This window comes from Moschus berezovskii, chromosome 5 (genome assembly GCF_049115385.1).
Source record: "Moschus berezovskii isolate FMDL1 chromosome 5, NW_MosBer_1.0, whole genome shotgun sequence".
Lineage (NCBI taxonomy): Eukaryota > Metazoa > Chordata > Mammalia > Artiodactyla > Moschidae > Moschus > Moschus berezovskii.
In genome coordinates this window covers 126,040,500-126,054,449 of record NC_142464.1, presented here as the reverse complement: position 1 = coordinate 126,054,449, position 13,950 = coordinate 126,040,500, and the positions used below count along the sequence as shown (strand labels likewise).

The following is a 13,950-nucleotide window of genomic DNA, read 5'->3' as shown; positions in this document are numbered from 1 at the left end:
GGTGTACACGCGTGCACACAGGCACACACGCACCCATGTGTGTACACGGGTATGTGTGTACACGGGTATGTGTGTGTACATGCATGCACACATATGACATATGTATGCGGCCATGCATGGGCAAACACGTGCTGCACACGGGTCCACAGATGCTCACACGTGGGGGTGTACACATGTGCACACAGGCACACAGACACGCGTGCACACGTGTGTACACAGGTACATGCACATACATACACACATGTATGTGGCCACACACGGGCAAACACATCCTGCACACACACGGGTCCACAGATGCTCACATGTGGGGGTGTGTGTACACGTGTGCACACAGGCCGACAGACATATGCACATGTGTGTACATGGGTACATGTGTGTACATGTGATCACATATCGCACAGGTATGTGGCCACACACAGGCAGGCACACAGAGGCATGTGTGCACACACATGGGCCCACAGGTCCTCAAAGTGCGTGCATGTGAGGGGGGTGTACACGTATGCACATAGACATGGGTGCCGGCATACATGTGTGTGCACACAGGTACATGCATCCCCATGCATGAACTCACATGCATGTATATCTTGCGATATTCCAGGCAATAAAACATTTATAGGCCTCATTATTTAAGCTAATGCAGTGACCCTAAAAATTGCTAAAAGGATCTTTAAAAGAAGCCAGACGATTTGGAAATTCAAAGCTACTCTCCTAAATAACTCCTGGGTCAGAGAGCAAATAAAAGTTACTGTGACAGGCGATTTTACAGCTGTACAGAGAGAGGGAGACCGCACGTCCACGGAGCCGGCTCCAGGAGGAGTTGGCAGAGAATTCACAGCCTTAAATATTTTTATTACTGAGCAAGAGAGACTGAAAATAAATGAACTAAACATTGGACACAAGGAGGGAAAACAGAACAATAAAGTAAATCCAGGGAGGCAGGAGGGGGGTACAGATAAAGGCGGATTAATGAATTGGAAACAAGAAAAATGGGGGAACTCCTCAGTAAATCCACGAGCTGGTGCCTCAAAATAAATAAATAAAATAAACAAACGTCTGACGGGCTAATCAACAGGGCGAGAGAACACAAGAGGCCCAGCAGGCCCAGAGGGGGTCAGAGAGCCGGGATTAAATGTGACAGGTCACAGAGCAGGGCACCCTTGACGAGACTGACAGCGTTCTGAGACAATGTAAATTACCAAAATCGACTTAAATCGGTTTTAAATTAGTTAAAAAACCTGCAGAAAAGAAGAAAGAGGTGCATGATTGCGGGGGCGGGGTTCATTTCCCCTTCCACCGGACCCCGGAGCAGAAACCCTTGGGAGGGACCCTGTTGAGTGTGGGGGGCCAAGGTCAGAGGCCCTGGGGAGACACGGGGAGGGGCTTGGGGCCTCCAGGCTGCTGGCCCGAGTGAGGGGACCAGGGCCCTCTCCCCACTGAGATCTGGAGGGCTGGTGTGGAGGCTATAGGAGCTGGACCCTGCTTGCCCTCAACCTTGTCCACCCTGACCCTTGACCCCAGCCACCACTGAGCTCTACCCCCACCCCCACGGTCCCCCCACGCTGTCCACACCAGGATCCCCAGGCCTGGCTCGATTCTCAGGGGCGTGTCTCCACCCGGAACCTCGTCTATCTTCCGAGGGGTATGCCCAAAGCCGTCCTGGGTGGATGTGGCCCCCGCAGGACAGTCAGTGGTTGCAGGGCCCCCCAGGCTCTGACTCCAGCGCCCGGGTCTGCACCCTGCCCCCTCCCCTGCCCACCGCGGCCCCTCACCAGCGTCAGCATCTCTGCCGCCCTCAGGGGCTGCGTCCCTCCTCTCGCCCCCCACGGTCCCTCCCTGGTCATCCTGCCCGGCCCATCCTCTGAGTCCAGCAGAGGCAAGACCCCCAGTCCCCTCACGGCAGCCTTGTCCAAGTCCTCCCTTTCTGCCCCTATTTTATTACCTGTTTCCTCTTTCTTCGGTTTTATCCTTTTATCCCCTGACCTCAGGGCTCGGCAAACGCCCGCTGAACCTCGACTGGCCGAGAGCTCAGGTGATCTTAGGCTTCTGGCAGGAGGAGACCACGCCTCCAAAGCCAGCCCCCAAGCAGGAGGCACACTGAGGGCCCTCGGGCCGGCCCGCCGCCCTGCGATGTCCTCGAGGCCTCCGTTCCCCCGGACCGAGCTCCGCAGCCCCCGCTGCCCCTTATTTTTGACCTTTCCTCTTTCAGCTAAGCCTGAGCAGCTTCCAAAACCCCTCTGTCCAGGCAACACCTCAGAGGGGCCACCAGTGCAGGGGAGCCTCCGACGGGACAGGCGGACTGTAGCCAAGGCTGTAGCAGAAGACAGACCTCTTTGACGCCAACAGGAAGAAACCCTTCCGGCTGCTGGGGTTCCACCAGGAGACGGGCCAGCGCCTGGCAGGCGGCCCAACGTCCCCAGGAGGGGGCCCAGCACCGAGGCAGCACTTGCAGGCAGAGGCCTGAGGGTGGGGGTCCAGCAGGACGAACCCACCTCCCCACTTTGCCTGCCTTCCGCCTACATCCAAGCTAGTTCAGAAGGTGCTTTCGCTCTCCACAGGGCCCCACAACAATTTCTCAGGAAAGAAAATCAAGGACGTTTCTGCAAAGGTCGTAAATGTTTTCTTTAGATGTCTCAAACTCCGTTTCTTGTCCAGAGTTCCTCATATCAACATCTTTGGTGGAAATCTCAGGGTTTTCTTGAGTCAGGACGAGAAAACGGAGACCCGTGCGGCCCCCACCTCACCCTGCACCTGCCCGGGGAGGGGCACGAGAGGCCGGACCGTCCTCACCAGCCCAAAGCCTTGGCCTTGAGCCCCCGGCCGGAGGCCCGAGACGCGGCCCTGCTCCAGACAGGGCATCTGGCTTGTGGGGACCGTCCCATGGGGTCCTGAAAAGCTGAACTGTGTGCGGGACACACGACCACGCCAGTCTGCACACAGAGCCTGTTAACACAACGCCATCCAAAAGTTCCTTTCAAAACAGAGATGCTTTCTCAGAACTGAGAAAGTGTAAAAATCTAAAATACTGCTTTAGGAAAGACTGAATCTGAGGGACACTTCACATTCAGAACAGCCCAGGCCTTTGTGGGGAAGAGGTGAGGCGCCTGCCCCCGGCCCCGCCTCTGCCCCAGCCCCACCCATGGCCCCCGCCCCCCGGCCCGCCTGCCGGCCAGCTGCTCTCCACCTGCTCCAGGTCCAGCTCCCTGGGGCCCAGGGGTGGGACGCCCTCCTTGCCAGCACTGTCCCAGTCACCAGGGTTCCCGCCGCTCCTGCCCTCGCCCTCGCCAGTGGCCCACACCCAGCAACCCCAGGCCAGGGCTGGTAGGGCAGAGGCCTGGGCCTCGCGTGGCAGGGCCACGGGGGTCACACGGGGAGGACGAGGCTGTCCTCACTCAGGCATCCTCCTCGTCCTCGTCTTCGTAATTGAGAGGGCGGAGTCTTTTTGACGTTTTCAGAGTCTGCAACAGAGAAGACACAGGCTTCAGGCACTTCCAGGAGGTCACAGGCAAGGCGGTGTCCCACTGGCCCCGGAGGGTCCCGGAGTCCATGTTTACCTCCCCGGTCCTCTGGCAACGCCACACACCCTCCCTGCCTGGGGGCACCTTCTGAGAGCCCTGCCTCGGGCAGTGGTCCCACTGAGACCCAGCGCATGGGGAGGGGGGTCCGGGCCCCGAGGCCAAAGCTGTGTCCACAGTCCCAGGAAATCCTCAGGGGAAGGCGGGCCGAAGGTCCAGGGTCCACGTCCAACTGCCCTGCTCAGCAGACCACACACCTCCAGCCTCTGCAGCCTCAGGAGGCGCCCATCAGGGTCCCTTAGCTCCAGGCAGGTGAGCCCCCCACGGCCCCTCCCCAGCCCCCTCCCCAGCCCTCCCTCCTCCAGTGGTTCCACTTTCAACACAAACACACTGCAGCTGTCCTCACCTTTCAACTCCAGAGAGAGACACACACCCCACACCGGAGCCTCCCTTGAGCCACTACCCACTCTGCCCAGCGGGCATCTCCCCGCCCAGCTGAGACGGGCTCTACAGGGCTCCTGCCCCCCGTGGCCAGCTCCTCCCTGCCACGGCCCTGCCCCCACCAATCACATTCCCAGTCTGTGCCCCCAGACCAAGCACCGGCCCCAGTGGCAGACGCACGCCCACCTGCTCGGAGGCCCCTCTCCTTGGTGATCCCACAGGCAGCCCCGAGGCCTGGTGGCCACCCCAGGCCACCCTGGGGTCCTGATCTGGGTGGAGTAGTGGCAGTGCACACAGCAGCAGCCCCTCGCATGGCCAGCACCCTGTTCCCCTGATGCCACCCCGCCCTCACCCTGAATCTGGCAGGGCCACGTGCTGCCCACGGAGTGTCCAGGGCAACCTCCAGGCCGCCCACGCTGCCCCACACCAGTCACTGCACGTTTCAGGGTTTCTCAGGCCACTGGCAGAGCACAAGGTGGCCATGCGTGTGTGGGCAGCGATTACAGGATACGGTGCCCCTGGGCCCCCCGCAGCCTGGGTCCTGACACGCGAGTCCCAGAACGCGCCCCTGGGCCCCCTGCGGTTCCTTTGGAGCCGGCACTTCCGAGCCGCTCGCTCCAGCAAACGGCCTGGTTTCGGCACTCACTGCTCTTCTGCAACAAGTGAGCCACTGAAAAGTGAAACCCAAGAATCAAGTTTCCAGAGACCTGACAACTGGCCACACGTTCTGGTCATGAGATGAGGGTTCGTGAAAGAGCTTCCTCTGCGTTCAGATCCAGGTGGGCTTCCCCGTGAAGGTCCTACCCACTCCCCCACTGCAGGGCGGGCCAGCCCCGCACACTTGGCGGCAGAACAGACGCGTCCGTCCCTGCTCCTCCACCCATGAAGTCACAGCAGCGGTTGGGCCTCCTGCCCAATGGTGGAGGCCTGCCGGGAGGCAGGAGGGCCGCGGCCCAGAGGCCTCTCTGCGGCCGGGACGCAGCCTGGCCGTGGCCACAGCTGCAGCTCAAGTGCGACAGGGGCAGCTCTGGACGCTCGTGGCTCAGGCCACACGCAGCTAGAAACCACTGACTTCATGGCCCAAAAAGGTGCGTCACAATACTACAGAGGGCAGTGCGAGCTGGTCAGGGGACCTGAACCGATATGCACGACTCTCGAAACTGGACGGTCCTGCTCCGGTTTGATGGTGACCTACATCCAACCAGGTGAACAAAAAACACTTTCAAAAAACCAAAGGTGAGGACTCTGAGTCTGAATGAGGGGCCCTCGATCTTATAGGGCCTCTCATCTTGTGTGCAGAACAGCCGGTGTGGACATGCCTGCCCGCATCGGCCGACTTAAGGCCGGACAGGAGCTGCACCCAAGCTCAGCTGCTGGAGCCAAGGGGCCCCGAGACTGAGCGGAGAGCAGGGAGGACACCTGACCTGTCCGGCCACGCGCAGCCCTGAACAGACACCGTCTCGCGAGCCGCGCCCGTAGCCACAGTGTCGGGCCTTGTCCAGACTAACGCTCAAACTCCCTCACGGAAACACAGCCCAGAGTCCGCTCTCACAGAGCTGACCCTGTCCACCGGCCACAGCCACAGACAGCCGAGGGAGGGGCCCCTGACTGCCCGGAGCAACTGGAGCCTGGCGTCGGGGCTCTGGCCGCAGGAAGGCTTGCAGACACGCACCTCCGCCAACCTGCCCCAGCCAAGGCCCTCGTCCCCTGCCACAGGGCTGGGGGGTCGCGGTCCACCAAAGGCAGGACTCAGGCACCAAGAGGGGCCACCTGAGGGTCACACCCGCCGGGGCCCAGCCTCCCCACTGAAAGCTCACAGTGGAAAGGCCACACCCACACGCGAGGCCACAGGTCAGCCTCAGGGTCCCAGCGTCACCAGACACCTGGGGACAGCGCCTGCATCTGAGGCCGCTGTGAAGACAAATGAGACGACCCATCTGCCGGAAACACGGGATGCAGGACAACGGGACACCCCACGGCCACAGACCAGCGGACAGACAAGGCTCTCCACCAGCGAGCGGACAGACGAGGGGGCAGGGGTCCACCCTCTGAGGGCGGGGCCCAGGAGGCAGGCCAGAGCCCCCGAATCACCCCCCAACAGACACGGGAGCCCCGGGCCCAGCTGACCCCCATCCGAGGGCGGGGCCCCAGGAGGCAGGCCAGAGCCCCCGAATCACCCCCCAACAGACACGGGAGCCCCGGGCCCAGCTGACCCCCAAGGACCAGGCACAACCGACAAACACGGGGGTCTGTCCTCGAGTGACAGAGGAGCTCGGGGAACAGGACGAGCAGGGGGTGCACCAGCACCGGACGCGGGACGGAGCCTCACCCGGGCCATCGTCAGGAAGCCCAGGGCCGGGCGCGGCCAGCGGGCATCCTCCGCGCGCCTGCGCTTCTGGCGGCCCTTCCCGCCCCCACGCACGGCTGCGAGGGGCCCCGGAGCAGGTCCTGGCAGTGGCCCAGCTCAGGCGTGGGCACGGGCGCGCCGCGGGGAGGGCATGCGGGTGCCCTCGGGTGGCCCGCCCAGGCCCGGGGCCAGGAGGCTGCTGCTGGCCGAGGCCGACCAGGGCGCAGGGGGCGAAGCGGCGCTGGTGGCCGGGAGGGCGCGGCCCGGCAACCAGGCGCTCCCGCTGCTGTGGCAGCACCTCTTGGTGGCCGGAGTCCAGATCCTGGGGCCGCCGGGGCGCCTCGGGGACCCGCCGCGCGCCAGCTCCTCCGGCTCCAACAGGGAGCCGCCGTGCCGCTTGCTGGGCGGTACCGAGGGCGGCCCAGCGCTGCCCCTGAGGTCCTGGGCGCTGAACGCATCCACGCTGTGGCTGCGGGGGCCGGGTGGGGAGGGGCTGGTGGGGCCCACGGCCACCTGGCTTCCAACGAGCCGTCCTCCACCGACGACCTCCAGGGAGTGCTCTTCTTCTGCAGAAACACGGAGACAGGGGTGAGGGGTGCCCATCCCTGTGCCCGCACCCCTGGCCTCCAGGCAGTGGGTGCTGAGGGGCCCTGCCCACGGGGAACATCGCCCCACAACCAGGGCACGCTGTAGGGGACGCCTAGGGGCACAGCGACCCTGACACCAGAGCCTCCACTGTCTCACCACCAGCTAGGAGGCCTTGGCCTGGAGCCCAAGGGGCCCGGGTAGGAGAGCAGGACGCTCTGGGAGACCCTGGGGCATGAGCACACCCGGTCAGCCAGAGAGGACGGCAGGGCTGGGTCCATGGGGGCACCCACACTCGGGCCAGAGCACCCACACTCCAGTGGCCAAGGCACACATGTGTGGGCGTGCACTGCAGGGCAGGCTGGCAGCCCAGGCCCAGCAGGCACGCTGGACCCCGACACGCACCGCACCCAGCAGCGCTGGAGCCAAGGCTGCGCACACCGCCTGACCACCTGTCCTATCACCCGTGGCCACAGGACCCCTCAGGGCAGGCCTTTCAGCTCCGCCCTGCAGGCGGCTTCCAGAAGGTGGGCGGCAGCCCTGGGCCCCACCCACGCCGCTGCCCTGGGGAGGAAGGCCAGCAGAGTGCGACCTCGCCTCCAGGCCAGCAACCCTGTCCTTCCCGCCCTGCTCAGGGTCCCACCCGGCAGCAGCCCGGGAAAACGCGCTGGGGCTTTCAAACACTCACTGTTAGTCTCAAAAGGGAACAAGTGGCCACTTTCGCTCAGTTTCTGGGCAGGATACTAACAGTGAAGAGAAAGACGTTTCAATACTGTGGGTTTACACATGCAGATTCAGGAATAGTTCAGAAACAGGCCTGTTTTGAAATGTTTTTCCCCAGCACTGGCCTTCCTGGTGATTAAAAGGAGAAGTTGTTATTCAGTTGCTAAGTTGTGTAAACTCTCTGCGACCCTGTGAACTGTAGCAGGCCTGGACCTCAAAATACATTTTTTTTTTTCTTAAGCCTTAAACATCTAACAGGCCTTCAGGCGAGCAAAGGACATGAAACATGTACCCGCTGTGTCCTGCCACGGCTGTCCTCAGCAGGGCGGCTCCTCAGAAAGCTGGTCCCGCCTCGACCACATCCACACAGGCCCTCTGTCCAGCGAGACAGGCAGCTGCGGGATGCGGCGGCCAATGGGGCCCAGCCCGAGCCCGTGGAACTCTGCTCGGCCACGGTGTAGCCCCAGGAGGTTGAGGGCCCACTTGGAGCCGCGTCCTCTCAAGGCCCGAGTCTGTCTTCTCCCCCCAGACCTTGTGCACACGTGGCGCTCAGCTTTCCCTGCCTCCCACACCTGCAGTCTCCACAGCACACAGCGCTTGGTCATGGGGCTCCAGCTTCTCGGGGGGACCGTTTCACAGGACAACAAACTCACGACAAAACGAAGAACTTCTCTGCTGTTCTCACGAAGGGAGTAAGTTAAAAGCTGGGTTCATCCCCCAGAAGGAAGAGGCGCATCGACAGTCAGGCTGTGCAAACGCAGGCCGCCCGTTCAGCCAGCGAGCAAGTGCCCAGTAGCTCCAGTCGGAGACAGCCACGCAGGGAGCCACGCAGGCTGGGCCAGGCCTCTGCCGAGAGGGGTGGGCTGCCAGGCTGTGTGCCCGCCCGCCCAGCACAGGGCCAGCTGCGTGATGTGCCCTGGGGGCGGGGCCATTTGCTGCGACAGTGAGGAGGGTGGGGTTGGCTAAGGCTCCGGGCTGGTGCCTCAGGGGTCCCAGCGCCCCTCCACAGTCACAGAGGCTTCTTCTCAGTCCTCCTCTGCCATCGCGGAACCCGGTGATGACTCGTGCAGGGAGTGGCCAGGAGCACAGCCAGGGGCTGGGTAAGCCGGGCCTTGAGTCCAGCTCCCCCAGCCCGTCCCCAGGGAGGTCGGCTCCTCTCTGCAGGCCTCATCTCCTGCCCAGGACAGGAGTGACCGTGGGACACGCAGAATAGGCCTGCTGCTGGGGTCCCACAGGAACCCCAGGAGACCACTGACGGGGCAGGAACGGTGGTTTTGAGCAGCGGTGGCAGCCGGCCGCACCCCTACACACCTGCCTCGCCCCACACGGAACAGTTCAGACAGCGCTGGCTTCAGGCTGCAGTAAGGCAGCAGTGCTTCAGAGAGTGTCTCCCAGACTCAGTTAGCAAAGACTTCTTAAACAGAATTTAAAAAAAGGAAACTAATTTACACTGATACATTTGTCTGCATTGAAATTTTGAATTTCTCTTCATCAAAAGACACCATTAAGAAAGTGACAAGGTGGGGATTCTCTGGTGGTCCGGTGGTTAAGAATCCGCCTTCCAAAGCAGGGGAGAGTGTGTGCATGCTAAGTCACATCTGACTGTGATTCTGTGGACTGCAGCCCACCAGGTTCCTCTGTCCATGGGACTCTCTAGGCAAGAATACTGGAGTGGGTTGCCATGCCCTCCTCCAGGGGATCTTCCCCACCCAGAGATCGAACCCATGTCTCCTGAGGCTCCTGACTTGTAGGAGGATTCTCTACCACTGAGCCACCGGAGAAGCCCCAGTTCAGGGGACCTGGGTTCAATCCCTGGTTGGGGAGCTAAGATCCCTCATGCCATGAGGAGCTAACCCCACGTGGTACAACTGCGCCTACACGCCAGAGCCCAGGGACACCGCAGGAGGCCTGCATGCCACAGCCAGAGATCCTGCGTGTCCCAGGTAAGACCTAGCACTGCCGTTTTATAGAGCGACAAGCAAGCCCGACCAGATAGGAGAAAATATTTGCATAATACGCAGGCGAGAAAAGATTTGTAGCCAGAATATACAAAGACTTGCTCCAAACCAATAAGAAAAATACACACAACTGCCCCCCCAAAAAAATGAGCAAAAGAACACCAAAAAGCACATAAAAAACTCTGATGAGTACAGGATTGAGGGCAGGGGGAGAAGGGAAAAATAGAGAATGAGACGGTCAGATGGCATCATCGACTCAGTGGACGTGAGTCCAGGCGAATGGTGATGACAGGGAAGCCTGGCAAGCTGCAGTCCATGGGGTTGCAAAGAGTCGGACACGACTGAGCGACTGAACAACAAGAGCACAGGAAACGGCCGTGGCCTCACTGGTCATCAGAGACACGAGGTCGGTGCCATGACACCACCCAGCCAGCCGGGGAGAGGGCACGGCGGGGCCAGAGCCGACAGACGGCTGGGCAGGCCACCCGCTCAGCACACAAAGGCCCGCACGCAAATGCGGACAGCGGCATCGCTCCTGATGGTTGGCTGTGGACACGGCCCAAGGGCTGGGCTCCAGGGAGGCGAGGACCGTCCAGCAGGCCACAGGGACACCCGCCAGTGCTCCGTCCACACAGAGTCCCAGGGACACCGGTGCTGAGTGCACCCCAGACTCCCGGGCACCCGCACCCTGCGAGTCAGCACACTGCTGCCTTCTGGGACCGGAAAACCACATGGGGACCTCTGCCGGCAACAGAGACAATGGGGTGATGGGGACAAAATCATTGTGAATGTGACTGGGAAACTCACCCACTCAGCAACAAACCTCATCTGTAGATTTCACTGCCTGCAACTTGAAAAATTAAAGCGTTTGTCACTCAGTCATGTCCAGCTCTTTGCGATCCCATGGACGATAGCCCGCCAGGCTCCTCTGTCCATGGAAATCTCCAGGCAAGAACACTGGAGTGGGGAGCCATGCCCTTCACCAGGGGATCTTCCCTGAATCAGTGATCAAACCTGGGTCTGCCTGCACTGCAGGCAGACTCTTCACCATCTGGGCCACCAGGGAAGCCCATGCAACTTACACCTCAACAAAAAAGTACTTTTTAAACTTAAGGCTTTTAAAAGCTGAGCTCTCTACCCACCTAAGTCTGTAGCTGCAGAAGTGGACAGGCCAGGGGACACGGCATACTGAGGCCACACCCATGCAGGCCAGCACACGCTGACCCTCCCTGACATGCACCCCGCACCCCTCACCCCTCACGGGCTCCTTGCCCAGGCCCCAACAAGGCCTGTAAACAGGGGCCCTGCTTCCCAGACGGGCCGCAGCTTTGGCTCCAGCGCCGATCCTCACTGAGAAGGGACGCCAAGCACCTGTCCCCAGGGGCTCCTGTCCTCATGGGCTCCTGGCCCCCGATTGAGCTCCTTTCCCCTCACCGGGCTCCTCTCCCCTCCCCGGGCTCCTGGCCCTTCACTGGGCTCCTGTCCCCACGGGCTCCTGGCCCCTCACCGGGCTCCTCTCCCCTCAACGGGCTCCCGTCTCCTCACTGGGCTCCTGGCCCCTCAGGGCTCCTGGCCCCTCACCAGCCTCCTGGCCCCTCACTGGGCTCCGGTCCCCAGGCTCTGAGCCCTGTCTGCACACCCCCTGCGGGACCCTAACCCTCTCAGGGCTCTTGGCAACGCGCCCACCAGTGCAGAGGGCCAAGTGGCCCCTGTGTCAGAGTGGGAAGAAACCTGGCAGGACTTTCTGGTCACGTCTCTCCAGGTGAACCCTCCTGCCCGCCTCCTTCCCTGCCGGACTGCCAACAAGCCACCCAGGGCCACCAAGGGCATGCCGGCTCTGAGCGCCCGCCCGGGAGACCAGCAGGCTCGGACCCCAGCACCGGGCAGTGCCCACACTCCGTCACCTCCCTCTGGACCTGCAGCCTAAGCAGGCGGGTGTGACCTGACGGTTGAGGGAACTCGACCTAGAACATGGCTCCGCCTCCGGCAAAGCCAGCCCAGGGAGACAGCAGTCAAGATGGGCTCTCGGGAGGGGCCAGCCTGGAGGTCAGGGCGGCATCGCTGGGTGCGGCTACCGACAGGGGCAGACACCCAGGCTGGGCACCCAGGACCGCACGTGCCCACGGGGAGCTGGGCTCTCACTCACAGCGGTTAAATGATGCCAGAGCCCCATCACTACCTTGGGGGGCTCTTTGAGCTCTGAGGACACCAGGGCCTCCCTGGGGAGCTGCCCACCCACTCCCGTCCCCTCCCCAGTTGAGATGCAGCCCGGGCAGCATTCCCTGACCCAGGGTGGGCTGCTAACCAGGCCAGTATCATAGCTCTTGTGGGTGAGGTCATCCAGGCACTGGCTCTGCAGCTTCTGGGTGATGAGGGTGACCATGGTCTGGGACCCGGGCCCTCTGTTGGCTTCAACAGGCCCCGGGCTTCTGGAACATCAGGTTTCGGGAGGCCCAGGCCGCTGTGGGCACTGAGCTAACCCGCACGCGTGTGTTTTGGTTTTAACGATGAGCAATCCGTTTCCAAGGATTCTCTGGACTCCATGCCTGTTGTTGGCGAAGAGAAACTGTCACACACACGGGACCGCGAGCATCCCACCAGCTCCACGCGGTGAACAAACTCGCCCCCTAAGACCCTCCCGCGTGTAAACAACCGCACGAGCTTTCTCGCGGAAAACCTAATAAAAGCTGATCTGATCTGATCACAGGACGGCAGGTGGACAGGGTGGGAACCAGCGAGGGCAGCCCCCGACCCCGCTCCCGACAGGCCCCGGACGGAGGAGCACAGCCGGCCACACTCTGGACCGAGGAGCTGCCGGGAAACCGAGGCCTCGGCCAGCGGCAGGAGACCCCGGGGACGACCCGGCCGTTGAACGCTGACCGCAGCAGCTAAACACCCCTCCCACACTGCACCCAGCCCGTGAGAGCCCCGCCCCCAACCGAAGCTGGGGTCTCTCCCGGGCGGAGTAGGGGGATGCATCTTGGGGGCCGCAGAGACAAGGAGCCGGCAGCGGGGCCCAGAAGGGAAGGGCCCTGAGCCCACGCGGCTGGTCACCCTGCCTGCCACCCACCCCAGACCCCTCCTGTGGCCACTGCCGCCTGTGGGCACTGCCAGGGCCGCCAGCCCAGGAAGCCATAGACAGAGGCTGAGAGACAGGAAAGCCCCGGCGATGGGAGGAAACAGAGGATGCCAGAGGAAGAAGGCCCTGCAGCTACAGCGCGCGATCAGGAAGCCCTGACGGAAGCAAGCGCTCTCAGAGGCTGAACCCGCGAGCAGGGACGGGGCTCGGGAGTCTGCAGAGTCCGGCTCCCACCCGCCACCGGGCCTGGGGACCCCCTTCCCCGAGGCCGCCCAGGACCCACCTCCAACCGGCCAGTCACCATCTGGGCAGTTTCACTGCCCCAAAGCCTGGTGCACAGCCCCCTCGCCATGGGAAGCACCCCTGGGGCCTTGCGCAGATCGCGAGGGGCAGTCACCATCATCAACTCCATGGTCAGATCCAGGCAGAAGCCGCATGAAGACTCACAGATGCCGAACGCTCTCTGATCCTAAAACACATGTGAGCACATGCTCAGTGGGTCTCAACAGGCCCACCGAAGGCCTCGGAAACAGCACCCCAAGGCCAGTGTCGCCGCGGGCGGGAAGAGGGAGGTGTTCCGGCACAAACAGGTGCAGCCTCTGGTGGAGAAGGGACAGGGGCCTCCAGGGTGCAGGGCCCTCCCGCCAGCAGGAGCATGTGCACGACCTGAGCTCGCCCGCCACAGGCACCGGCCGCCCCAGGGCTGGTTGCAGGCCAGGAGAGGCGCTTGCTGTGTGCAGCATCCGCGTCAGCGCACTTCGGTCTGAAGCCCCTCCATGGGGTCCTAAGCCCCTGGCACACTCAGCCCTGATGGCACCTCCAGGTCCCCCCACGGTGTGACCACCTCTTGCAACACAGTCGGGGCCCCTGAGACTCCAACAGGTGGAACAGGGCCAGCGGGTCCCCCAGGGGCAGCTCTGCAGCAGGAGTGGCCCCACTTCAGTGCATTTCAGACCCAAGAGCTGGACCAGAGCCGGCCACACCGCGCCCGCACCCCAGCCCCCGGCCTACGGGCAGGAGCAGCCACAGAACACTTGCCCTGCCACACCCCACAAGGCCCCCTGGGCCCCACCCAGAGCCCCTCGCGGGAGAGGGGCTTCACCAGGCTCGACATGGGACAGGCCAGTCCTGCTGCAAGCTCACCAGCCCCCGATGGCCACAACACCACACCTGCCTGCCGAGCTGACTGCCCCAGGCTCTCTCAGAGCCTCCTGTCAAACCCTCCCAGTAGCTCACAGCATGCACAGCCCTAGCAAGGGAACAGGAGCGATGACAAGATATGAAATAAATAGCAAAACTACTAGT

The 13,950-nt window shown here is 62.5% G+C and overlaps 1 protein-coding gene across 1 annotated transcript; it reads right to left on the bottom strand.

Moving 5' to 3' along the window:
- Positions 1-470: 470 nt before the first annotated feature.
- On the bottom strand, positions 471-13,528 carry FAM53A (family with sequence similarity 53 member A). Its single transcript, XM_088836138.1, is given in 12 exon segments — positions 471-3,310; positions 3,312-3,455; positions 6,283-6,368; positions 6,371-6,468; positions 6,470-6,866; positions 7,045-7,113; positions 7,296-7,449; positions 7,977-8,223; positions 8,366-8,543; positions 9,954-10,279; positions 11,642-12,112; positions 12,929-13,528. Coding segments are annotated over 11 exon segments (2,256 nt in total). The 5' UTR covers positions 11,950-12,112; positions 12,929-13,528; the 3' UTR covers positions 471-3,061.
- Positions 13,529-13,950: the final 422 nt, after the last annotated feature.